Source organism: Solea solea, chromosome 20 (genome assembly GCF_958295425.1).
Source record: "Solea solea chromosome 20, fSolSol10.1, whole genome shotgun sequence".
NCBI classification, from domain to species: domain Eukaryota; kingdom Metazoa; phylum Chordata; class Actinopteri; order Pleuronectiformes; family Soleidae; genus Solea; species Solea solea.
Window position 1 is genome coordinate 12,115,529 of NC_081153.1, and position 25,553 is coordinate 12,141,081.

General features: G+C 41.4%; 1 protein-coding gene across 2 annotated transcripts; it reads left to right on the forward strand.

Annotated features, from left to right (window-relative positions):
* Positions 1–1,420: 1,420 nt before the first annotated feature.
* On the forward strand, positions 1,421–25,475 carry LOC131446947 (dynein axonemal heavy chain 3-like). Of its 2 annotated transcripts, XM_058618349.1 has the most exons (60): positions 1,421–1,561; positions 1,743–1,840; positions 1,948–2,142; positions 2,233–2,425; positions 2,565–2,745; positions 3,005–3,130; positions 3,886–4,081; positions 4,182–4,361; positions 4,566–4,696; positions 4,779–4,884; positions 4,974–5,152; positions 5,232–5,416; positions 5,554–5,677; positions 5,931–6,084; positions 6,253–6,397; positions 6,485–6,696; positions 6,840–6,931; positions 7,031–7,145; positions 7,349–7,465; positions 8,106–8,285; positions 8,374–8,510; positions 9,036–9,237; positions 9,344–9,436; positions 9,610–9,720; positions 9,801–9,915; positions 10,012–10,210; positions 10,338–10,446; positions 10,526–10,639; positions 11,533–11,709; positions 12,073–12,164; positions 12,255–12,474; positions 12,587–12,721; positions 12,812–12,923; positions 13,020–13,261; positions 13,353–13,453; positions 13,565–13,670; positions 13,776–13,905; positions 14,012–14,248; positions 14,332–14,435; positions 14,890–15,184; positions 15,289–15,468; positions 15,550–15,673; positions 15,766–15,922; positions 16,011–16,154; positions 16,336–17,002; positions 17,081–17,246; positions 17,331–17,547; positions 17,643–17,825; positions 17,920–18,118; positions 18,209–18,722; positions 18,815–20,442; positions 20,666–20,891; positions 20,976–21,220; positions 21,364–21,480; positions 21,748–21,905; positions 22,134–22,301; positions 22,390–22,532; positions 22,641–22,845; positions 23,071–23,208; positions 23,329–25,475. In XM_058618349.1, the coding sequence occupies exons 2-60, from the start codon at positions 1,769–1,771 to the stop codon at positions 23,680–23,682; spliced, it is 11,847 nt and encodes a 3,948-aa protein (XP_058474332.1). In that variant the 5' UTR covers positions 1,421–1,561; positions 1,743–1,768; the 3' UTR covers positions 23,683–25,475. The 2 variants fall into 2 exon arrangements, with proteins under 2 accessions (XP_058474332.1, XP_058474331.1); XM_058618348.1 differs by having other exon boundaries at positions 23,071–23,405.
* Positions 25,476–25,553: the final 78 nt, after the last annotated feature.

The following is a 25,553-nucleotide window of genomic DNA, read 5'->3' on the forward strand; positions in this document are numbered from 1 at the left end:
AAAAAGTTTGGACAGTTTTCCCCCCCCCAGAGATAAGTGTTGGATTGATGCTCGTGCACTCGGAAAACCTCAACATACAACATTAAAATGTGCGCCAAAAAGAACAACAGTGAAGGTAATGTTTGTTTGCGCTGTGTGGTTGAGCACTAACACGCCATTCTACTGCTACTTCTTCATTGCTGCTATTTACAGGACGTGTTGTGACATCTTCCTCTCTACATTTCTTATTAGTGTAATCATTTTTTTATTGTTTCAATGTGTCTTCATGGCAATACTGTAGGCTCTATGGCAACACTTACTGTAGTCCAGATTTGTGCACGAATATGTAATTTATTTTCCTAGTTAAAATGAAAATGTCATTCATCCACAGTTATCATTTCAGATATCCATAACTTCATGCTCCCAAGCACAAATTACTTTTTTTCCATTCGTGTGTATTGGTTTGTCATGACATTTATTTTGGACTATACAATTAAGTAGAATAGTTTTACTATAATAAACTATATAATAGTAATTCAGTTCTTCTGATAATTTCTGACAGGCTAATTATTAGAGTGGTCTCAATCTAATTATCAGATTGATGACTTTGAATTGTGGACTTGAAGTTCTCGATCACAGATTGAAGCTCTTTGTCACAATTCTTCTCATTCTCTTTTCACCCTTGTTCTTCTATCAACTTCTCTCTGTCCTCATGTCCTCCTTCACAACATCCATGAACCTTCTCTGTGGTCTTCCTCTTTTCCTCCTGCCCGGCAGCTCCATCTGTCCACCTGTCCATCACCATTGCAAACAAGAAGGGGCTCAGATCTGACACCTGATGTAAACCCATCTTCACCTTGAACCCATCTGTCACTCCAACTGCACACCTCACCACTGTCTCACTGTCCTCATACATGTCCTGCACCTCCACTGATACACTCAGATCCACAAAGACACTGAACTTCTTTCCATCAGCCCCCTCAAAGCACCCTTGTTCTTGAAGATTTGTACCAGTACACTTCTCCGTTCCTCAGGCATTTTCTCTCTCTCCAAGATTGTGTTATCTGGTCAAAAAGTCCCCTCACGGCTCTCTCTCAGAGACATCTCGATACCTCCACAGGTACTTCATCTGGGCTAACTGCCTTTCCACTCTTTTTCTTTGCCATCCTCTTCCTTTGGATACTTTCCTGCACTTCTTCATTCCACCACCTCGTTTCCTTTCCTTCTCTCCTTTGACCAGAAGATACACCAACACCCTTCTTGGCTGTATCCCTCTCCATGTTACCTGTATTTCCCCAGTTATCTCCTATATAGGAGTAAGACTTTCCATAATGCAGATCTTTGAATCCTTTTAACTGTGAAACAGATGAAAGAAGGACAAAAATATTCCTTCTATTAGCTTAATACATTTTGTGTTTATATAACAATTTCAAAGGAAACACAAGGATACAGTAATGCATGCAACATTATGGAGGTGGACTGCCATAAAACACAGAACAACATAGTTCATCCATTCAAATAGTTATGTGTTTTCTGTCTGTGAAAGCGAAAGCCAAACAGGATAAAACGAAGAAAGAAGCAGGTAACATTTTACACAATAAAAATAATAATTGTAAGTGCATGTTTGTCATGTATTATTTACTTTAGCACAGTTGTCATTCACTGAAAATATATAACATCGCTCGGTTTTAAACAAACTAAAGGCATTTTAAGGATGTATTTAATGCAGTCGTCCCTTTACCAACCTCTGTGTTTTACTACAGACAGGGCATGACTCCATCTCTCCAACATGAATAAAAGGAGAAAACGTACTTTCCCCCCTCCTTTGCCACAGAGCGAAGAACCCTCTGAACTGTACCAAGTAAGAACGTCGATCACTGCATCCTTCTATTCAAATAACAATAAAATGTTCTATTGTCAACCTTTGTGCCAACGTCCTCAAATTCAATTTTGTCATTTCACCTCAAGAGAGTCTTGAGGAACAACCAAAACCCACCAGTCCAGCCCCATTCAAAGGCTGTGGAAGTTCCTCACAAAAAGAGGCGTCATCGCCGCTGCACGACCAGAGGGCCTGTTCCCAGGAAAGGACACATGACTCTTACAGAACAAGATAAGAAGATGAGAGACGTGCCACCAGACCCTGAAGACCCTGAGGATGTAGAAGCAAGTATCAGTGAATTTGGTTGAAATTTGAATATCTTGAAAGAAACATTTTTATGACACAATGATCTGGCTTTTCCCCCCCACACACAGACGTATATGTACCATATCACCACTGGTGTCCCCAACTCTGTGGTGGCCCCACAACCCCCTGAGCAGATGCAGGACATCTTGTACCGGCTGTCTCCGTTCAATAAGGACAGCAGTGACAATATCCAGACTCTCAGGGATAGCTTGAAAAAGGAGGTCAAAGAGGTTTATTACTTCAGTCTCAAAAAGAGCATAGGTACTCATTTATATGTTGGTCTATTTGACATGGACAATGCAAATTAATAAACATGTTTTTGGAAATATACACTAGTTTGATTGTTAACATGGATTTTTTTTTTCCAAACTGCTTTGTCCTCCGTCTTGTTCTATGCCAGTGGAATACATTCTGATTGACCCATCAAAGCTGAAGCAACTGTCCATAAGCAAGATTCCCAAGCCCCATTTGAGGCAGGTGTACTGGGCAGCGACCTACAGAAAGGCCCTCGATTGGCAAAACCAGCATGTGTTTACTGTCAATCCCATAATGATATTGTTGCAAGATGTCTGGCTAAGCAGGTAAGTCACATGTGTATTGTACTGTCCACTCAGTTAAGGCAGTTCTCAGTTAAGTCAAGCACTAGATCACCAGATAAGTGATCGTTACAGCTGTTAACATAAGATATGTGGCGTCAGATACAACCAGGAGATAGTGTCAACATACAGGATAGGATAGGCCCATGATGGTGTGATGCTAAATTCCTTAATTCATTGCTGAAATGAACAAAAAGGTTACGATACATGTGAATAATGAATCATCCTTTTTGATGTTTTATAGCTTCGCATCCTTGAGATTTGTCAGACTTGAGGATCTTTTCTCTGCCGGCCTCCCACTCGTGCCATCTGAGTTTGAGGAGATTGTCCAGAGGCAGTGCTTCAACACCAGAGAAGAACTCATCAACGAGTGAGTACTGACTGTTACCTCACCAGACTCTAAACAGCATGTCAGAGAAACCCTAAATCTATTCAATGCAGTGTCCTCAGGTAAGCACCTATGTTAGGCCCTTGTCAGGCTACTTTTTAGGCGATTACTTTACACTGGACATTTGTCTTCCATTGAATTCTTTGTTTTGTACCTGCCGCACGGCCTGTGGAGCGGGCCCTGACGAGTTTCTGAGTGACTGAAATATGAACCATTTTCATTTGTAGACAGGGAAATCGACTGCTATTCATGTATTAATTTGTTTATACTTGTAATCTGAAACTGCTTGGATACCATTATTCGGCAAACAGCTCAGTTACCCCAGCCAGACAAATAATCTTGGAGACATTATAATGTAAGTCTCAGTGGGGCTGGGCAAAATGACAATACGCATCATTAAGTAAGTAAAAAACAGGAGACGAGAAGAAAGAAACAGTATAATGGACTGGGTCGTGTAGGAGTTTTCTAACTCCAGGAGATAGCAGTAAGGGAATACTGTATCTTGCATGCAAGCTTTCATTAAAACCCTATAGAAGAAGAAGAAGCACATTTGGTAACTTGTTTAGTTGTTAGGTGTTCAGGTGGGTTTTGATTGAGGACATTAAAATCTGTATATGGGATTATTTTTGTGTTCTATTACCACACATTCTCCTGGATATATGATCACCAATTTTGTGATTCGCCTGATGCTTTTGATATTAAACATAACTGAACTAAACACAGCCATCTTCTTCCAGGTGGCTGTGTCAGTGTGAGACCGTGTTCCGCGACTTTCAGGGCCTGTGGTGGCCCCTCGTAATTGAGAACGGGCAGCTGGCTCCGGATCGAATGGAGGAGTTTTTCAACTGCGTTGCTGCTCACATGTCATTGCATCTCCGAAGCCTGGTCACAGAATCATTACGGGATTTGCTACATTTCTTCACAATACACGAGGTGTGGCTGAAAATATGAAAATGTACACTCAGAATTCGGACTCACTCCGGCTTTGATTGTGATCCTTTAACGCCACCTGCACTGTTGTTCTGTTTTCCAGGAGGGCAATGACTTTGGAGAGATGTTTGATGAGATGCAGTATTTTCAGCCTCAGGTCTTTGTGGTTACCCTACAAGCAGATGGGCCGAACATTAACTTTTGTCCGAGCTTCCAGAAATGTTGGCAGATCGTCCGTGGAGCCTTCATGGAAATCCTCAAAAGTGCCGAGAATCTGTCAAGGGTACAGTATTTTACACTGATCAGTCACAATATTAAAACAAGTTTCACATGATATTGTCATTGCTGTTTCAGAATGAAATCTCTCAAAACAAGGCATACTTATTCACCGATGATTCTCAACATTAAAGCCATAAAAGTTACTGGTTTTAGTGTTTATTACACAATGATGTCATGTGATATGTGACCGACATGCTTGTGTTGCCAGGTGGAATGTTACCTCTTTCCCCATATGAAGAACTTGTACCTTCGCACTGTGAGGCGTGATGAGTCGTTGGTAACAGACCTAATGAACAAAGTTGAGGATGTCTTCAACAGGAACACTGTCGGACCTAAAAAGTATTGAAACACAGACAGAATTTATATTTCATTTAAAAGAGAAGCACAGCATGACCTACTCTCTCCATATCATTTTCTTTAGGTATTTAAATATGTATCAAAAATACAGCGATCTATTGGACAATACGGCAAAGCGGGAGACAACAACGTTCATTAAAGAGACGCACTCGTTAGAGGAATGTACAAGGGTAATTAAACCTTTCTTTCTCTTCTTTTTCACCTGTGATCCTGTCTGTCTGTTTCCTTTGCTAAAAGCCTTCTCACATCCTCTCCTCAGAAAATCAAGCACTTCAATGACACGTGGAAGGAGATTGCCTTACTGTTTGTCACAGTCCCTCTGTCCATGTTTTGTCTGGACGCTGTCAAGCTAAATGAAGACCTGTGTGACTGCTGTGAGACACTGAAAGACAGGATGGTCATGTTTGAATTAGACGAGAACCGAACGCTCAACAAGGGGTAAGAGAAAACTCAGTGGTGGTACCTTAACGTACGCATTTTTCTTTGAATCTTGTTTTTAAGTGCTGCTCCCTCCTAGGATTTGTCAAAGGTTTGAGGAGATTATCAAGACCCTCAGAAGTACTGCAGAAACCACAGAGGAGGTGGTGACTCTCTTCCGGTACATTGAAAAGACCAGTAAGGTGACTCTTCCTCAGCTAAAAAATGAGATTGAAAAGGCAAGACACCGCCTCAACTTCCTGCTGGACTACGCCCCTCTGTCATGTAGGTATAAACGCTCATATTTACAATAAGTCAAAGGGAATATACCCCAAACTTTCCCCATAGTATGTGTTCCACTACTGAAAGAATGCTACTGCCTGTATAACAATTCCCTTATCTGCTCTCTTTTCTTCTCGCAGCTGATGACGTAAGACTGAACACCCGTGTTTTTCAGTGGCCCAAACAAGTCCTGATTGAGCTTGAGGACAGTAAAGAACGTCTGGCCATCATTAGAGTAAAGGTTGACAAGCTGCTCCAAAAGAGGTAGAATAGAATAAAGACGTCTCACACAATGGCAACCACCACAACTGATTGTTGTGTTTGACGCTTTATTGTCCCTACTCCGCTTCACCCGAACAGTTTTCAGTGGGGGAGAAGTTTGCGTTGCTAAAGTCTTGTGTCCCGTCTGATGTGCCGCAAAATGCTTGATTTCGCTCAGAAATAATTCATAGAATTGTAAATTATTGAACTAACCGTAAAATCTGACGACTGCTATATTGATATTTGACTGTCACAGGGTGAAAGAATTTGACCAGAAACTGCTGCATATGGAAAAACAGATACAGACTTTTAAAAAGAAATCCGTCATGACCATGGAGGAGATAAAGAAGAATGTGCAGACTATCTCTGGAATCAACTCCAACCTCGAGTCTGCTGTCTTTGAACTAGAGGTAAGTAGCCAAATTAAAGTACATGCATTTTAATACTACAAACACACGTGTGGTTATCCTTCTTCTGACAGTATAGATAGCTTTGACGCCTTAATAAAGCATTGATTCTTTATCCCTGGAATAGAAACTTCTCATTGGACAAGTGTAATGACAATGATATGTGTACAGGAAATCAACAAGGAGCAGGAACTGCTGGGGAAGGATCAGAGCCATTTCCCAGTGCTGCAAGTTATGATCGCTGAGAAACAGCCACATGAGCAGCTCTGGAACACGGCACTAAAGTTTGAGGCCAACTCACAAGAGTGGATGAATGGTAGGTAACATGCTCATTTCTAGTTTGTCACAGCCAAAGAATGACGGCATGTTCAAAATTCAAAATGCTTTATCATTTGAATTCGAGGTCATTTCCGAAATCTGAACGCTGAGGACATCTCTGAGGACCTGGATTCCATGTGGAGGACCATGCATAAACTGAACAAGTCTTTCACGGATCTTGTTGGTCCTTGTCGTGTGGCTCAAAGCTTCAGAGGCAAGATAAACCTGTTCAAGAAGCACCTTCCCGTCCTGACAACCATCTGTAACCCTGGCATGAAAGAGAACCACTGGGACAAGGTTGGTCAAATCCAATAATCCCCCATTCCAGATCATCTATCATTGATAGATATCTACTGTCAGGTTCACTTGTTAAGGACTCGGTGTCCTGCATATCCTGGGATGTATGAAAAAGGTGTGAATTATCATTTGTCTGCCTACAGATTAGCGAGATTGTGGGCTTTGAAGTCATACAAGAAGAGAATAGCTCACTGCTGGACATGTTGGACCAGGGCCTGTCCAAGTTCGCTAATCAGTAAGACGCTTAATACGCATAAAGAGCAAAATCAGTATTATTAGAAAAGGATGCCTTGTAAGGAAAACGTGATACATCTTTTTTTTACATCTACCGTAGGCTGGAAGACATTGGAGCATTAGCTAGTAAGGAGTACTCTCTGGAGCAAGCGCTGCTGAAGATGAAAAATGAATGGGCGGACCTCCACTTCACTTTCACTAAATACCGAGATTCAGTAAGTGAGATAAACACACACATAATTACACAGTGCTCTTTCATAACAAACAAAAACAGACTGACATACTAATAACCGTCGACCTGATTAATGGACTTTTCAGTCTATTCATACTAATTAAAATGCTTCATTTCAGCTTCTCTTCAGCTTTGGCATTAGACACTTGGCATTACAATGAACAACTGATACTTACTTCATTACAGAATATCAAAATTGTATCAGCTGTGGATGACATCCAAATGCTTTTGGATGACCACATTATGAAGACACAGACTATGAAAGGTTCACCTTTCATTGCGCCAATAGAAGACGAATGTAAGGTAAGATGGAAACACAGTATTGTTTGGTCCACTTAAGTAACGTGGTAAAGATTTGTCATGTAGGCCACTGCTATGAATACTAGATAATGCCATTGTGAATTTAGTTTCTAGGAGATCGGGAACAATAGCTTTAAATCTTGAAAGTGATTCCACTTTCTGTGCATCGTGACCCTTTTTTCTTTTATATATGTATTAGACAATGCAAATGAATCACACTTATCACTGCTGCTGGATAAAAGTCTGTGTATCCCACTGGTAGCTGTGGGTGTCAGTATTCTAACACAGCATAGTGTTTTGACTTTCATTTACATTTATATTGCTTTAAAAATGTGTGTGAAACTCTGAACAGGAAACATTCAGCAAATATTCAGCATATATTTATTTATCTAAGTCCTGATACTTAGTATGACAAGTATTTGTGAAACCTATTCTAAAGTACAATTCCACAAAATGCTCTACGGCCCTCATTTTAACAACTCTCCTCTTCTAACACAACAGGTTAGAATATTACTACTTTATTCTCGTAAATTAAGACTTCATTCTTGAAGTCTGTGAATTTATTTTTTCCCTCAATGTTGGCCAAATACTCCGTAGTAATATCTTACTCTGCTAGTAAGTAAACCCTGCTTATTCTCCTCAGCAATGGGACATAAAGCTGGTGAGCATGCTGAACATCTTGGAGTCCATGCTAAAGTGTCAGGCCACTTGGCTCTATCTCGAACCCATCTTCAGTTCCAAGGACATCATTGCACAGATGCCTCAGGAGGGACGCAAGTTTGAAATTGTGGACGACTACTATAAGAAAATGATTGTCGTGGCTGTAAGATCCTGTCGACACACAGTTTCCTGTTTAACCCTATTGAACTGGATCACATGCTCTTGACTTTGACATTTTGTTACCGGCCCAGGTTAAAGATACACATGTGCTGGTGGCTACAGACCAGCCTGACATGCTGGAGCGTCTGCAACAGTCTAATGTGCTCCTAGATGAAATCCTAAAAGGCCTTAATACTTACCTGGAAAGGAAGAGGCTGTTTTTCCCTAGGTAATAATACCACTAATGATTACTTTAACCCTTCGAACACGGAGCATTTAGGCAGCTTTTTTCCATTACAATGTTAAAACGTTCACACAGAGGTTATAAGTATGTGCTCTATAGAATGTCTTAGATCCTTTTTTTCCCAGCACAACCTATAGGCAATCTGATGAGGTTAGGGTTAGGGTGTTTTTTCATGGAATTTGAGAAATTTGGTAAGTTCGCTCTATTTTGTGACTTCTGCACAATCATTGCTAAAAACAAATATATGCGATTTAGAATTAATCATATCTTTGACTCAACAAGACATAAGAAGACAAAAGCATTTTGTAAAGCCTGAAGATATTACTATAAACACCCACCAAGGAGGAGTCTAAGGATCTAAAATGACAAGATACATCTAGTGAAGGCAGAGTTAGGAAAGACTGTAAAACTGCCCATATATAAATATGAATTCAGTGTACAGTATATGGTTCTGCAAAGAGAGTGTGGTACCTCAAGTGTTGGTGTCATCTTCCTCTCTCTTTTTCCCAGGTTCTTCTTTCTGTCAAACGACGAGCTGCTGGAGATTCTGTCTCAGACCAAAGACCCGCTGTGTGTACAGCCTCATCTGAAGAAATGCTTCGAGGGCATCGCCAAACTGGAGTTCACAAAGAAGCTGGAGATCACCGGCATGATCAGCTCGGAGAATGAGATCGTGCCCTTCACAGAAAGTATCTTTCCAGCTAAAGCCAAGGTAAAGAAGGGGCAGTGTTTAGTGTTAATTATGTGAGTAGTTGTTTCATAAAGAATAACATCATCAACATCATCATCATGGTGGACTTTTACCCCTTTGTTTTTAGGGTATGGTGGAGAAGTGGCTACTGCAAGTGGAGAACCTGATGCTCAAGAGCGTTCGACACGTTATCCATCAAGGGGTGATTCAGTATGCGGAGGTTTGTGATGTCAATTTGTTTTTGAATCTGATGATAATCTGATACGATTACAATTGGTTTAGCATTAAACCTTAATAAACCAGCAATTTGTTCTTTGGAGCACCATTAAAATGTAGGGTGAAAAAATATTGACATCATATTGTGTATTTGATATTGTCATTTCTTTGCTGTAGTTGCCCAGAAAGGAATGGGTGTTGAAGTGGCCAGGCCAAGTTGTCATTTGTGCTTCTTCCATTTTCTGGACAAGTGAAGTGTCTGAAGCCATCAAGAGCAACTCCCTGCCTGTGAGTCTTTTTATTCTGCAGAAAGACAACCTCTAAAAATGACTACAAACCAATACTGACTATACTGCAAATTTTCCAAGGCCTATGTGGAGAAGTGTAACGCCCAGATTGGTGACATTGTGGAGCTGGTGCGTGGGAAGCTTACAGGAGGGGCAAGAATGACCCTTGGTGCCCTTACTGTGATCGACGTTCATGGTAATATCCAAATAATACCAATGCATTGACAGATCGAATCGCACATTTTAAAGCAACAAAGTGTATTTTTTCTTATCAAACTGTTTACTCTCTTAGCTCGAGATGTTGTTGCGAAATTGGCGGAGGACGGCATCTCCACACTGAATAACTTTGAATGGATTTCTCAGCTGCGTTACTTCTGGGAGAGCGGAGATGTGATTCTACGCATGATCACTACATGCCTGAAATATGGCTATGAATATCTGGGGAACTCCCCTCGTCTTGTCATCACACCGCTCACAGACCGCTGCTACAGGTGAATTACAGTAACTGGCCCTTATATCTGCGTAATATAATAAAATAACATCCAGAACCTACTGAAGGTAATTTAATTGTGCAAAATATTATGTTTTTATATGCTATGTTTTGGTCAAATGTCACAGAACTCTAATGGGGGCCTTGAAGCTGAACTTAGGAGGAGCTCCAGAGGGTCCTGCTGGAACTGGCAAGACTGAGACCACAAAAGATCTGGCAAAAGCTTTGGCTAAACAGGTGACCAGAATAGTTTTCAGTGAATGCCTTGTGTGTGTGATGTTTTAGTACTGACATGACACCTGTTATTTGTTTCTAGTGCGTGGTGTTTAACTGTTCTGATGGTCTGGACTACAAAGCGATGAGCAAGTTCTTCAAAGGTCTGGCTCAGTCTGGAGCGTGGGCCTGCTTTGATGAGTTCAATCGTATTGAGGTGAGCACTGCCATTGTTAGCAATCAAATCTCTAGTAGTAGTTAATTAATAAATGAATTGGGGTATGAACATGTGGTTAAAGGATTATGTGGATCCGATTGGAGGATTATGTGGCTTTAATCCTCACAGATTTGGAACCACGTCTTCATACTCTGTAACAAAACTAGTTTTCTTCAGTGTCAGCACAACATTTGCATCTTTTGGTTTTTGTGAAACCGACTTAAGAACACAGCAACATAAATGATTCCACCACAGCCACAACCACAGCATTTATACAAGTTGTTATGTTAAACAATATTTTATATTACCGAAAGATGTGTTTTTAGTCAGTGCAGTGAATAACTAAATACATTCAAGAAAATTTTCAGTTATTACTAGGGCTGTGTTAATTGATTACTACATTAATCAACTATTTTGATAATTGATGAATCGGTTTGAGTTTTCTTCTTAAATGTGAATATTTTCTGGTTCCTTTGCTCCACATAACAAAGAAATCATTAAAACGGAATAATTTTGGTTTGTGGACAAAACAATACCTTCGAGAACATCATTTCAAAGGTTTAGTTAACACTGATCTATATTTTCTGACATTTTACAGACCAAACAGATACTCGATTAATTGGGGAAACTAATCAACAGATTAATTGATAATGGTTATTACTAGAAATGCTTTTCTCTATAATTCTAAACACAAGATTGAGAGTGAAATGCATGTTAATCCCATGTAATGAAATTTTAAACTGATACGTAAACAGAAGTGATGTTAGTAATAAAGATAATTTTTTGTTACTTCTCAGTCATATTGCATCGATGATTGTTTGACGCATTGTTGTTGAAAGTAAAACTTGAATTTGTCGACCCACTCTTTTGTGTGTAATGTGCGTCCGTCACAGGTGGAGGTGCTGTCTGTGGTGGCTCAGCAGATCCTCTGCATACAACAGGCCATTGCCAAGGATCTGAAGACCTTCATCTTTGAAGGGACGGAGCTGTCACTCAACCCAACCTGCTCTGTCTTCATCACCATGAACCCTGGTTATGCTGGCAGGGCCGAACTCCCTGACAATCTGAAGGTGCATCACTGTGTAGCACTGTGTATGAGCGAGAGAGGGAGAGAGAGACTGCATCCTTTCTGTTTTTAGACATCTATATTTTAATGCACCTCCACAGCAGACCCTTGTTCTTCTTCTCCACTCAAGAAGTTGTTTTAGGCAAGTGGCACTGAGGCGCTCCAGGTCTGTTATTGTCCAGCTTCAAAGTTTGTGACAGTGACAGTTTGTGACCTGCAAATATTGGCAGCACCATTGCTATTAGTGAAACCAGTATTTCTGTTCACTTTCTTACGTATATTACCTCAAAGAAAGGGTTCAAAAGGTCTCGCTGTAGACAATAAGTTGCTGGTATTTGATTCAAACCTCATCAACTTTGTCTTGTAGGCCCTTTTCCGAACAGTGGCTATGATGGTTCCAGACTATGGTCTCATTGCAGAGATCTCACTCTACTCCATGGGCTTCATTGAATCTCGCAGGTATGGGTGAAAATGTATTTTTAGAGAGTAAAGAAACAAGTGATTGGTTCATAAATCAAACTCCACCTCACCTTGCGATTGTCCTGACAGCCTGGCTCAGAAGATTGTGGCCACGTACCGTTTGTGCTCCGAGCAGCTGTCCTCACAGCACCACTATGACTACGGTATGCGAGCTGTGAAGTCTGTGTTGACTGCAGCAGGGAATTTGAAGCTGAAATACCCAGAGGAGGATGAGAGTGTGCTGTTGCTTAGGGCGCTGATGGATGTCAACATGGCCAAGTTTCTGGCCCAGGATGTTCCTCTGTTTGAGGTGATAGATTTTCTTCCAAAGTCCCGTTGTGCCAAATTGCATGTGTTTTTTCTTTTCCACGTATGCCTCAATTGGTTTACTAATCATTGCATTCTCACACTGCTTTCCACAGGGTATCATTTCTGATTTGTTTCCGGCAGTTGTCCTTCCAAAACCAGACTATAATCTCCTCCTGAAGGCCCTCAATGACAACATTGCTAAGCTCAACCTTCAGCCTGTCCAATGGTTTATTGGCAAAATTATTCAGGTACTAACATGGATTTGCTCTGTAATAACTCATTAGCATTACTTAGGGTTATGTTACTCTAACAAATACATGTACTGTGTTTGTGTGCAGGTTTATGAGATGATGTTGGTACGGCATGGCTTCATGATAGTAGGAGACCCTCTTGGAGGAAAAACTTGTGCTTACAAGGTCCTTGCAGCTGCTCTTGGAGATCTATATAAAGGTAGGTTATTTGGTTTATTTGCAATTTATTCCCTGGCTTCTATCAAGCCGGTAACACACGCTGACACTTTAGTTTCGCATTTTTATTGTCATACAGCCAAGGTGATGGATGAGTTTGCAGTAAACTACAGCATCATCAACCCCAAGTCCATCACCATGGGCCAGCTGTATGGCTGCTTCGACCCTGTCAGCCATGAGTGGTCTGATGGTGTCCTGGCCACCACTTACAGGGATCAGGCTATGTCTACCTCAGAAAATCGACAGTGGATCATCTTTGATGGACCCATCGATGCTGTCTGGATTGAGAACATGAACACTGTGCTGGATGACAACAAGAAGGTAGTAGCCATTTTGAGGAATCTCTCAATATATGCATAAATCTGATGTATTATATCATTCACGCCTTCCTGTTCACTCCTTTCACCGATAGCTCTGTCTGATGAGTGGCGAGATCATACAAATGAGTCCCAAGATGAGTCTGATCTTCGAACCTGCTGACCTGGAGCAAGCCTCACCGGCTACTGTCAGTCGGTAAGCAGCACAGACAGAAGCAACACCAGCAGCAGTGGTACACATACTATTATGTGCAAAAAGGTAATACTTGTTTTTTGAGGTTTTGATTACGTAACTTTATGTCTGAAGGTGTGGAATGATCTACATGGAACCCGATCAGCTGGGCTGGACTCCTCTCAGAGATTCTTACATGACCACTCTGCCTGAAAGACTGAGTTCAGAACACAGAGAGCTGGTATGGGCATTGGCTCTTTGGTGGCCTTTTTTGTTAAAGGTATGTAAATGCTATCAAGGTATCATATAACATGTTTAAAGCCTGTTTGTTTGGAATATCCCACAGATCATGGACCTGTTTGATTGGTTAGTTCAGCCCTGTCTGGATTTTATTAACAGCAATTGTCGCTTTGTGATTCAAACGTCTCCCATTCACTTGGTCCATTGTCTATTGAAGCTGTTTACCTGCCTGATGGGTTAGTATTACAGTACATTGCTAGTGTTGCATTTCATTCTATTTTGATAATTGATCGGTCATCGTGACATGTTTATTGTTGATGTTCATGTCTTCTGCATGGCTAGATGAAATCTCTAAATCAGGAACCAAACGTGCAAAGACTATGTCCAGCCAGCAGATAACCATGTGGCTGCAGGGCCTGTTTTTGTTTGCGGCTGTTTGGACTTTGGGTGGAACCATCACCGGGGAGTGTCGTAAGAAGTTTGATGTCTTTTACCGCAATTTGATCATGGGCACAAATAGAGAGCACCCTCCGCCTGAGAGTATTACTCTTAAAGCAGAGAACATCTTCCCTATCAAAGGTAACAAGATCTCCATAATAATTTTTTAAGTATTTATTAAACCGTTTTAATTGTTTTTTTACATTTAAATTTTTTTTCCGCAGACACTGTATATGACTATTACTTCCATAAAGATGGACATGGGCAGTGGAATATATGGACTTCTTTAATCACAAAGGCAGATAATGTCATTTCAGCTGAAGCCAATGTGAGTATGTCCAATTTATTATGATATTGTGATAGTAAAGCTCTGACTTGCTGGTGATGTGAGATGTTCCCTGTTTCCTTTTGACTTTGGCTTTTGACTCTCTGTAAAGAGTTGGTGTAAAGTCTCTGTAAAGACAGGAATCTTTTCTTTGGATCTTTTCTTAAATGACTTATATTCCTCTTATATGTGTAGATTACCACAGTCTGGCAATGTCTGCATATATCTCCTTTCCCATTTCTTAACGTGGGTTAACTAAAATACTTCTACACATGAGATTTAAAGCTCCATTGTGTAGATCTGAAGAGGCAGCAAGCAGAACACTAAAGATGATTGGCATGCTCCACTGCAGCTAAAGTAAAATCACAGTTTTAGCCTCAAAGGTTGATACTGTCACAAGTCCACGATGGTTTAAAGACAGCCTAATGTTTCTAATCAAATTTCTTTTCCCCTCCAGGTGTCAGACCTCATTATTCCAACAACGGAGACAGCTCGTCAGTTGTTTTTCCTGCATACCTATCTGGCGCATGAAGTACCCATGCTTTTTGTGGGGCCAACTGGAACTGGCAAATCTGTGATTAACGACAGCTTCTTAGCAAAGCTGCCAAAGGAGCGGTACACTCCTAACTGTATCAACTTCTCAGCCCGCACCTCAGCAAATCAGACCCAAGATATGATCATGACAAAGCTAGACAGAAGAAAGAAGAACATGTTTGGACCTACAATGGGGAAAAAATGTATCATCTATGTTGGTAGGTAATTATTGAAAGATGATTGATTCCATGCAGTAAGAATTTATTTAGATTGATTTATATTGAATGTAGAAATTACATATAGTGTCATTTCTTCTCCATAGATGACCTTAACATGCCAGCTAAAGAAATCTATGGTGCCCAACCACCAATCGAACTACTTAGGCAGTGGATTGACCACCGCCACTGGTATGACAAGAAGGACACCTCCAGACTGAACATAGTGGATGTGCTGTTTATGTCTGCAATGGGGCCTCCCGGTGGTGGGAGGAATGACATTACAGGTATTTTAAAGTAAAAATGAGTTTTTCTGTCAGACAATTAGCTGAATTTTACTTTAAATCACAACATTTTTGAAATCCTAGGCCGCTTCACTCGTCACTTGAACATCATCTCAATTAATTGCTTTGACGACTCAACACTGACAAAGATATTCAGCTCGATCACTGACTGGCACTTCAGCAAAGGGTTTGATCCCTCTTTCCTCAGGTAACCTGTCTAAAGTATTTTTGAAATTGTTGTAAAAGACAAATGCAATAAATTGTCTTTGTTCAAAATGCACATTTTGTCACATGTTCCAGGTTAGGCAGCATCATGGTCCAGGCAACAATGGCAGTCTTTAAGGAAACTATAGACAGCTTCCTCCCCACTCCATCAAAATCCCACTACATCTTTAACCTCCGAGACTTTGCTCGAGTAATACGAGGTGTACTGCTGGCTCCAAGCACACACATGCAGGTCAGAGTGGAGAAAGTGAAATCTTTTATTCAAGCATGAAATCTCTTCTTTACTTTGTTCTTGTATGTTTGTTTTAATTTTTTGTCAGGATCAAAACAAACTGATCCGCCTGTGGATCCACGAGGTCTACCGTGTTTTCTACGACCGACTTATTGACAACAAGGACAAGGGAACATTCTTTGGAATTGTTAAACAGAGAACCATAAAGCATTTCAAGCTGAGCTTGGACAATGTACGGACAAAAATGTATTCTGCAAAGTCAACAATGCCATTTTGTATGTTAGTTTGAACACGTCAAAGTGTTGTACTGCAGCTAAATTGGGAACAACACATTTATAAAGACAAGTGAATACAAGTGAAGTGAATACTAAAGCTCCTGTATTTAATCCTAAATCTCATTTATTTTCATCTAGCTCCTGAGGCACCTCACCACAAATGGCAAGGTAGTGGATGAAAACATCCGTAGCTTGTTCTTCGGTGATTATATCAAACCTGATACTGAGTCCAAGATCTATGATGAAATCACAGACGTGAATGTCTTGCAAGAAGTGATGGAGATCTACCTGGAGGATTATAACAACTACAGCAAGACGCCCATGAATCTTGTTCTGTTTAAGTTTGCAATAGAACACATTTCCCGCATATGCCGCGTACTGAAACAAGACAATGGCCACCTTCTGCTCGTTGGCATTGGGGGCTCCGGGCGACAGAGTGCCACTAAGCTGGGCACCTTCATCAATGATTACAGCTTGATCCAGATTGAGCTGACCAAAACCTACAACATGTCAGACTGGCGAGATGACCTGAAGCAGATGATGCGTAAAGCAGGCATCGATGGCAGGAACTCAGTTTTTCTGTTCAATGACTGCCAAATTAAGACTGAGGCCATGTTGGAAGACATCAACATGTTGCTTAACACCGGTGATGTGCCTAACATCTTTCCTGCTGACGAACGTGCTGAAATCCTGGAGAAAGTGCAGGGAATTGCCCGGATGGAAGGCAAAAAGATTGATCCTACTCCACTTCCATTATACAACTTCTTCATTGACCGTGTGAAGGCTAACCTTCATATAGTCCTAGGTAGGTTCTAGGTGGGTTCCCTTTTGTTGGTGTAAGTTTGAAAAAGTGGTTGTAACTGAGAGTCATTGTGTTCTGCAGCAATGAGTCCCATTGGCGATGCATTTAGGAACCGTCTTAGAATGTTCCCCTCCCTCATCAATTGCTGTACCATTGACTGGTTTCATGAATGGCCAACTGATGCTCTGGAGATGGTGGCCCAGAAGTTCCTGGAAGACGTGGAAATGGAGAGTGAAATCAGAAAAGAGTAAGGACATAAATTAGTAAGTAGTACTCATTCCAGCTGTGTAACACTGCAGTATCTTCACATTTTTCTCTCTCCATGTGCCAGGGTGGTGGAGATGTGCCAGACCTTCCAGACAGGTGTGGTGGAGATCTCAAAGTCATTCTTCTCCAGCTTAAGGAGACACAACTATGTGACACCCACTTCCTACCTTGAACTTATCCTCACCTATAAGACTCTGCTAAATGATAAGAGGAATGAAGTGGACACTGCAAGGAACCGTTATATTGTTGGTCTGCAGAAATTGGACTTTGCTACATCTCAGGTGATTTACAGTTTAAAGAAATATTACTGTGAATGTTAACTTCTTAAACTAAAGGAATTGCAGTGCGTCCTAAAATAACCACTTCGTGTTTACAGGTGTCAGTGATGCAGCAGCAGCTGACAGCCTTGCAGCCAGAACTTATCCAGACCTCAGCTGAGACAGATGAGATGATGGGAAAGATAGAGACGGAAACAGTGGAAGTGGACGCTAAGAAAGATTTAGTGTCTGCTGATGAGAAAGTGGCTAATGATGCAGCAGAAGCAGCTCAAGTCATTAAAGTATGCATGTATTTCTGGATCAATTGCATTTTATTTAGATTTTCAGCTATTTACCTATTTAGAGACTGGCTATAACATACTTGTTAACTTCCAGGATGACTGTGAGAAAGACTTGGCCATAGCAATGCCTGCACTGAATGCTGCCCTGTCCTCCCTGGATACCTTAAAACCTGCTGACATTACAGAAGTAAAGTCTATGAAGAACCCACCTGGTCCAGTCAAACTTGTAATGGAATCCATCTGTATCATGAATGGAGTTAAACCTGAGAAAAAACCTGATCCTTGTGGCTCAGGTAGGTCCTTTAAGCTTTAAAAGAACAATCTCTTCTATTTTCTCATCAGCGTTTGCAGAAGAGTAATTGCATAAAATATTTGTGTTACAGGTAAGATGATTGAAGACTTCTGGGGCCCTTCAAAGAAACTCCTGGCAGACCAGAAATTTTTGGAACGTCTGAAAACCTATGATAAAGACAACATCCCTGCTGTTTATATCAAGAAAATCAGAGATAAATTTGTTGACCACCCTGACTTTCAGCCCTCTGTTATTAAAAATGTCTCCTCGGCTTGTGAGGGTCTGTGTAAATGGGTGCGGGCGATGGAAGTATATGAAAACGTAGCCAAAGTCGTCGCCCCAAAGAAGGAGAGGTTGAAGCAGGCTGAGGATGAGCTGGCGGCACAGATGGAAATGTTGACTGTGAAGAGAGCTGAGCTGAAAGAAGTAGAGGACAGGCTGCAGAGCTTGTACGACGAGTTGGCGAAAATGATGAGGAAGAAGGAAGTGCTGGAAAACAACATTGAATCATGTTCTCAGAAGCTGAACAGGGCAGAGAAGTTGATTGGAGGACTTGGTGGAGAGAAGGACAGATGGACAGAGGCTGCAAGGCAACTAGAGATTAGGTATATTGAAATATTTATTAATATTTATTATATATATATACTGTATGGTTATATATTAATCAGAATTGTATTACTATATTTCCTCTCCACAGATTCATCAACCTGACAGGTGACATACTCCTCTCTTCTGGAACTGTATCCTACCTCGGGGCATTTACTGTAGAGTTCCGTACACTGTGTCAGGATAAATGGCACACCCTGTGCCAAGAGAAGAAAGTCCCCTGCTCTGAGGACTTTACCCTCAGCACCACTCTAGGTAATCAAGTGGCCATCAGGGCATGGCAGATTGCTGGGCTGCCGGTGGACTCCTTCTCAACAGACAATGGTATCATCGCATTTAACTCCCGTCGCTGGCCGCTAATGATAGACCCTCAAGGTCAAGCCAACAAGTGGATCAAGAACCTGGAGAAGGAAAACCACCTTGCAGTCATAAAACTATCAGATGACAACTATGTGAGAGTTTTGGTACAGTGCATTCAGTTTGGTACCCCTGTTCTTATGGAGAATGTTGGCGAGGAACTCCATCCTGTACTTGAACCTGTGTTACTGACGCAGACCTTCAAACAGAAGGGCGTGGAGTACATGAAGATAGGGGAGAATCTGGTGGAATATTGCAATACCTTTAAGTTCTACATGACCACTGGATTGAGAAACCCTCACTATCTCCCTGAAGTGGCCGCCAAAGTCTGTCTGCTCAACTTTATGATTACCCCGCAAGGCTTACAGGACCAGCTTTTAGGGCTTGTAGTAGCCAAAGAGAGACCTGAACTTGAGGAGAAGAAGAACCAGCTCATTCTAGAGAGCGCTGCCAACAGCAAGCAGCTAAAGGAAATTGAGGATAAGATCCTGCAAGTACTCTCCTCTTCTGAAGGGAACATCCTGGAGGATGAGGAGGCAGTTAAGATACTGTCATCTTCCAAGGTTCTCTCAATGGAGATCTCTGAGAAGCAAAAAATTGCCCATGTCACTGAGAATGAGATTGATGACACGCGTATGGGCTATCGTCCTGTGGCAGAGCACTCATCTGTTTTGTTTTTCTGCGTCTCACAGCTAGCCAACATCGAACCCATGTATCAGTACTCCTTGACCTGGTTCATCTACCTTTACCTGTATTCCATCGCTGACAGCGTGAGTAGTGATGATGTGGCTGAAAGAATCAGCAATATTGTGGAACACTTTACTCTCTGCATCTATAAAAATATCTGCCGTTCACTTTTTGAGAAGGACAAGCTGCTCTTCTCCCTACTGCTCACTGTAGGCATAATGCAGGGCAGGGACCAGATTGATAACCAAGTCTGGCAGTTCCTTTTAACAGGTGGGATTGCTTTGGATAACCCGTATCCCAACCCTGCTCCAGAGTGGCTGTCTGACAAAAGTTGGTCTGAGATTGTAAGGGGCTCTAAACTGCCAAACCTGAATGGTTTTTTTGAACATGTTGAGCAAAACATCCCTGAATGGAAGAAACTTTATGATTCAGGACACCCTGAAAAAACCCAGTTGCCTGACCAGTGGAGAGAGTTGGAAGGGATGGATCGAATGGTTGTGATCAGATGCTTCAGACCAGATAAACTGGTCCCAGCAGTGCAGGATTTTATAGTAGCTAATATGGGGCAGGCTTACATTGAACCACCTACGTTCGACTTGGCAGGGAGCTACAACGACTCAAACTGTTGCACCCCTCTTATCTTTGTGTTGTCACCAGGAACTGATCCAACTGCAGGTGATTATGTTTTTGTATTTATTTAGAATTGTGACATTGCACAGCACTGAACATCAGCACTAAACATACACACAGTACTTACACAAGACAACCTTCATGGGAAAAAAAAACAGCAGCTAATGAAGAGCTGTTTTATTTCATGTGAACAAAGACAGATGTTTCTCATGCACATCTGATTTTGAATGGAAAAGGTTCCTCGTGAAGAATTGCTATGTTCCTTCAGGTCTGCTGAAGTTTGCTGATGACCTCGACATGGGGGGCAATATGACCCAGACCATTTCCCTCGGGCAGGGACAGGGACCCATAGCAGCTCAGATGATTGACAAAGCCATCAAAGAGGGCTCATGGGTAGTACTGCAGAACTGCCACCTGGCTACCAGCTGGATGCCCACTCTGGAGAGAATTTGTGAAGAAACCATCGTCCCAGAGTACACACACACCAACTTTAGGTAACAGATCCTACACAGTGAGCTTCACTCAAACATTTGCTGTTGTCAGTATGAACACAATAAATGCAAACATCTCCCTCTCAGGTTATGGTTAACTAGTTATCCATCCGACAAGTTCCCCGTCAGTATCCTGCAGAATGGGCTGAAGATGACCAATGAGCCTCCTAAAGGAATCAGAGCTAACCTGCTGCGCTCTTACCAGAGTGACCCCATTTCCGACCCCAGCTTCTTTGGCGGCTCCAACAAGCAAGAAATTTGGCAGAAGCTCCTCTTCGGTCTCACTTTCTTCCATGCATTAGTACAGGAAAGGAGGAACTTTGGACCTCTGGGTAAGACATTTATTGAACTCTATTTTCATTTTAAGATGAAGACTTTCATTTTGAAGCATTTTGTATTCTGTATCCTAGTTATTGTAGCTTTTAATCATGTGTTGCAATATGCAATCACTCTTTCTTATTCTTTCACTCTTAAGGCTGGAATATTCCATATGAGTTTAATGAGTCTGACCTGAGGATCAGCATGAGGCAGATCCAGATGTTCCTGGAAGAGTATGAGGATGTTCCACTGACAGCCCTCACATACCTTACAGGTGAATCATTTCTTTGCATCAATGACATGTGCAGCATGGTGATATTCTGAGAATCATACAAACTTCTAGATCCAATTAGAGTTAAAGACATACATCTATATCACTTATTAATTATTAGATTACTCAAGAATCAAAGTCACTTAAAGCTTTTTGGAACACAACATATCAAGTGGTGTGTGAAGAATATCTCTGGACATAAATGTTTGTCTAATATGAAATAAAACTCTGATCAAACGTATTAGTGTATTGCTTGTATTCTTATCACAGGTGAATGCAACTACGGAGGCAGGGTGACCGATGACAAAGACAGACGTCTGCTGATCTCGCTCCTGTCCATATTCTACAGCTGGGAGCTGATAGAGCAGGAATGCTACAGCTTGTGTGAGGACAACCTTTATCACATCCCAGCTGATGGACCCTATCAGGTATCACTATAAGGCTCTGGTCAATTCCTAGTTAACATCACAGTGTAAGGATGTAATTTTGTGACATAGATATAGGCTTGCAGTTTTCTATTCACAGGAGCGTGTATAATATTTGTTTGGATCTCTGTTGTCTGCTCTATCGTGCTTTTATGGTCAGAGCCCCTTGACTATAATCATATAATCATCTTATAGAAACTAATCTTTTAAAATGATATGTTTTTTTTCCAGGCATATGTTGACTACATTCGCAGCCTACCGATTTGTGCGGATCCTTGTGTGTTTGGACTTCACAGCAACGCTGACATCACTAAAGACAATCAAGAAACCAATCAACTCCTGGAAGGAGTATTATCAACTCTGCCTAGGGAGATGGGAGGCGGGGATAAATCTCCTCAGGTTAGCACTTTTTATATTTCACTCAGGAAACAGTATGTGTAAACTAGCTGCCAAACATGCAACCTTCAAGTGTCTTCTGTTTTTGTAGGAGGTAGTAGATGAGCTTGCAGGAGACATCCTGTCCAAGCTGCCAGATGACTTTGACATACAAATGATAATTGAGAAATACCCCGTCATGTATGAGGAATCTATGAACACCGTTTTGAGGCAGGAAATAATCCGCTTCAACAGGTACTATTCAGCTTGCAAAATACCAATGTTTATTATGTGTAACTCCAAAGTTCATTTGTGTATCTGTGAAGGTTACACTCATTCTTAATCCCACTGTCTTCCCATCAGACTCACAAATGTGGTGCGGCGCAGCTTGGTCAGCGTCCAAAAAGCTTTGAAGGGCCAGGTTGTTATGTCTTCTGAACTTGAGGGCATTTTTAACAGCATGCTGGTGGGCAAGGTGCCCGCTATGTGGGCAGCCAAGTCTTACCCCTCTCTCAAGCCATTGGGAAGCTACATGACTGATCTGTTAGCCAGACTGCAGTTCCTGCAAGTAAGAATTATGGTTGTTTCAGGTCAAACAGACCTTGAATGAACAGAACACAGAGTATGACTGGAACGATGAACGAACCACATACTAAGTAGTTGCAGTCTATCTTTAAAGTAATTTGCATGTATTAGATTAATGCATTATGAAACAGTACTGGATGTCTATAGAGCAAATTACATTGATTCTTTTCAATAGTCTAAGTAAATATGTACTTGAATGTTTTAACAGGACTGGATAGATGACGGCCCACCTACAGTCTTTTGGTTTTCTGGCTTTTACTTCACTCAGTCATTCCTTACGGGAGTGTCTCAGAATTTTGCCAGGAAGTACACCATCCCCATAGACTTCATTGGGTTTGAATTTGAGGCAAGACATTTCAACTTTGCTCAGTGTTTTTGCTAATATAGTATTCAATCCTTCTCCTAATTTAATGATATAGGAAACTTAAATACAATGTAATTATAAATAAGCGGCCTTGTTTTTCAGGTTACTGAACAAGAGACCAACATGAATGAGAAGCCAGAGGATGGAGCCTATGTTAGAGGCCTCTTCATGGAGGGTGCACGCTGGGACAGGGAGAATATGGTCATTGGAGAGTCCCTCCCCAAGATCCTCTTTGACTCATTACCCATCATTAAGCTTAAACCAGGAGAGATGTCCAAATTTAAGCATGAAAACATCTATGTATGTCCTGTTTACAAAACCAGTGCTCGCAGAGGGACTTTGTCCACCACAGGTCACTCGACTAACTATGTCCTGTCCATCGAGCTGCCATCTGACAAGCCACAAAAACACTGGATCAACCGCGGAGTGGCCTGCCTCTGCCAGCTGGATGACTAGGACCTAGATGCATTGTGTTTTTTAGATGAAGACTACATACATAGATAACTGTACAGACAACAAGTACCATTAAATTCCATTTAACAGTGTGCAGTTTGTGCATTTTAGATGTTCAGATAAATAACAGAGGTGGTACTCATGTATTCATAATCTTTGTTTGTGCTAATTGCATATTCAACTGAGATACAGCCGGGGAGCAAATAAATGTCACAAATGCACAGCATGATTTTACATCAGACCTGATTTCAAACACTGATGTCAACATAATGCTATTTCAATTTCTGATTAGATGAAGGACAGAAAAATGTAGGATAACGGATCACCTATGTCTAATTGGGCGCTTTCCACAACACAGTTCCAGCACGACTCGGCACAGCTCGACTCTACTCAGTTTTGGTATCGCTTTCCATTACTATAGTACCTCCTCAACGTGGGCGGAGTCATCATAGCTGTGACATCGTTTGACTTTGATGGCACCCTGCTTCACCGTGAGGGTTCGCCCTTGAGTATGAAAATTATTTTCTGGTTCAACAAGCAAATTGGTGATTTAATCAACAAAAGGCTGAATCAGCACCAGCTTAGTGCTGTTCATTTCATTCAGACTACACATTATTACAAGTATGGCGAAGTTACAGGGCACGTCCTGTTTTGTGGCAAGTGTTCTAAATTTGCCATGGTTGATGTGGCCACCTTTTGATAACTTTTCATCTTTGATGTGTCCAGTATAAATTCATGCAAAATGTGCAAATCCCCAAGATGGACACCAAATTCAAAACTGTTGACTTCCTGATGAGTTGAGGCCATGGTGCCAATGGACTTTTATGTTCATCATGGGCTGTATCAAGTTCCGTGAACTGTGGTGCAACTTAGTTTCAGCTTTCTCAATTTGTGTTTCACTTTTAGGGGGCGCCATTGAGCCGTTTTGCACCACTTCTGTGTATTTCCCTTATTTCATCAGTTCTGATTTGCGTTCCAATTTCCGTCCATGGGAGAAGGAAAATAATAATTCCAGGAATTCCAATAGGTCCTTGCACCACTGTGTGAGCGCTCGTGCCTTAATTAAAATTCTGGTGGTACATCCACGTCTTGAGTGGTGCTGCCCGGCTGCTGCAGCATTGCTTGATGTTCTCCGTAGTCAGCTAAAAAACTTGCATCTTATTGATGGCTTGCAACTCATACAAAAAATGTAGAGCCATAAACCTTTAAAAACTATCACGTCTTGATGAGGGGCATCTCAGTCTACTTATGCAAGATGCAAAAGTCAGTGGGCGTTTATTTCGTTCTTGAAGAAACTAGAGGTAAAACCACCCACTGTCTATACAGGTGACAGATTATGAATTTAATATTCTGCTGCTGCAGAAAGAAAGAAAAGGCAGTTTAATTTATAAAGCACTTTGCACAAGGTAGGTATGTTTGTATTAGTGTATAATCACTCATAAAAAAACAATAAGAATAGGCCTTTATATATACATTTGACATTTCGGAGGCTGCTATCTTATTCTGGCATGTTTCCACAATAGCCTGAATGGACAAACCCGCCAGAGCATGAGTTTCTTGATTTTAAGCGAAATCTTACTCCGTTCCATTTCTCTGCACCCTTCCCTTGTGGTACCAGAGTAATGGTACAGTGTGGAGCCATAGATCCATGAGAGTCAGCTGATTGGGCGACAGAAAAGTGTCACACCGTTGCGACCCGTGTTTCTTCAACGCTATCAGTCTAATCTCATTAAAAGCTTGACGTCTTGTTGAGACAATCAGCCACAAACCGAGCAGAAAACAGAGCTGCTCGGTTGTAGTCTGTTGTGTTGTTGTCTGTCGTTTGTTGTGTTGTGTTCAATGTTGTTGTTTGTTGTGTTGCGTTTAATGTTGTT

Coding starts and splice junctions, on each gene's coding strand:
- LOC131446947 (XM_058618349.1), top strand. CDS start 1,769: ATGAATAAAAGGAGAAAACGTACTTTCCCCCCTCCTTTGCCACAGAGC. Junction 10,447..10,525: donor CAAAAGCTTTGGCTAAACAG/GTGACCAGAATA, acceptor ATTTGTTTCTAG/TGCGTGGTGTTTAACTGTTC. Junction 12,475..12,586: donor AGGATGTTCCTCTGTTTGAG/GTGATAGATTTT, acceptor TGCTTTCCACAG/GGTATCATTTCTGATTTGTT.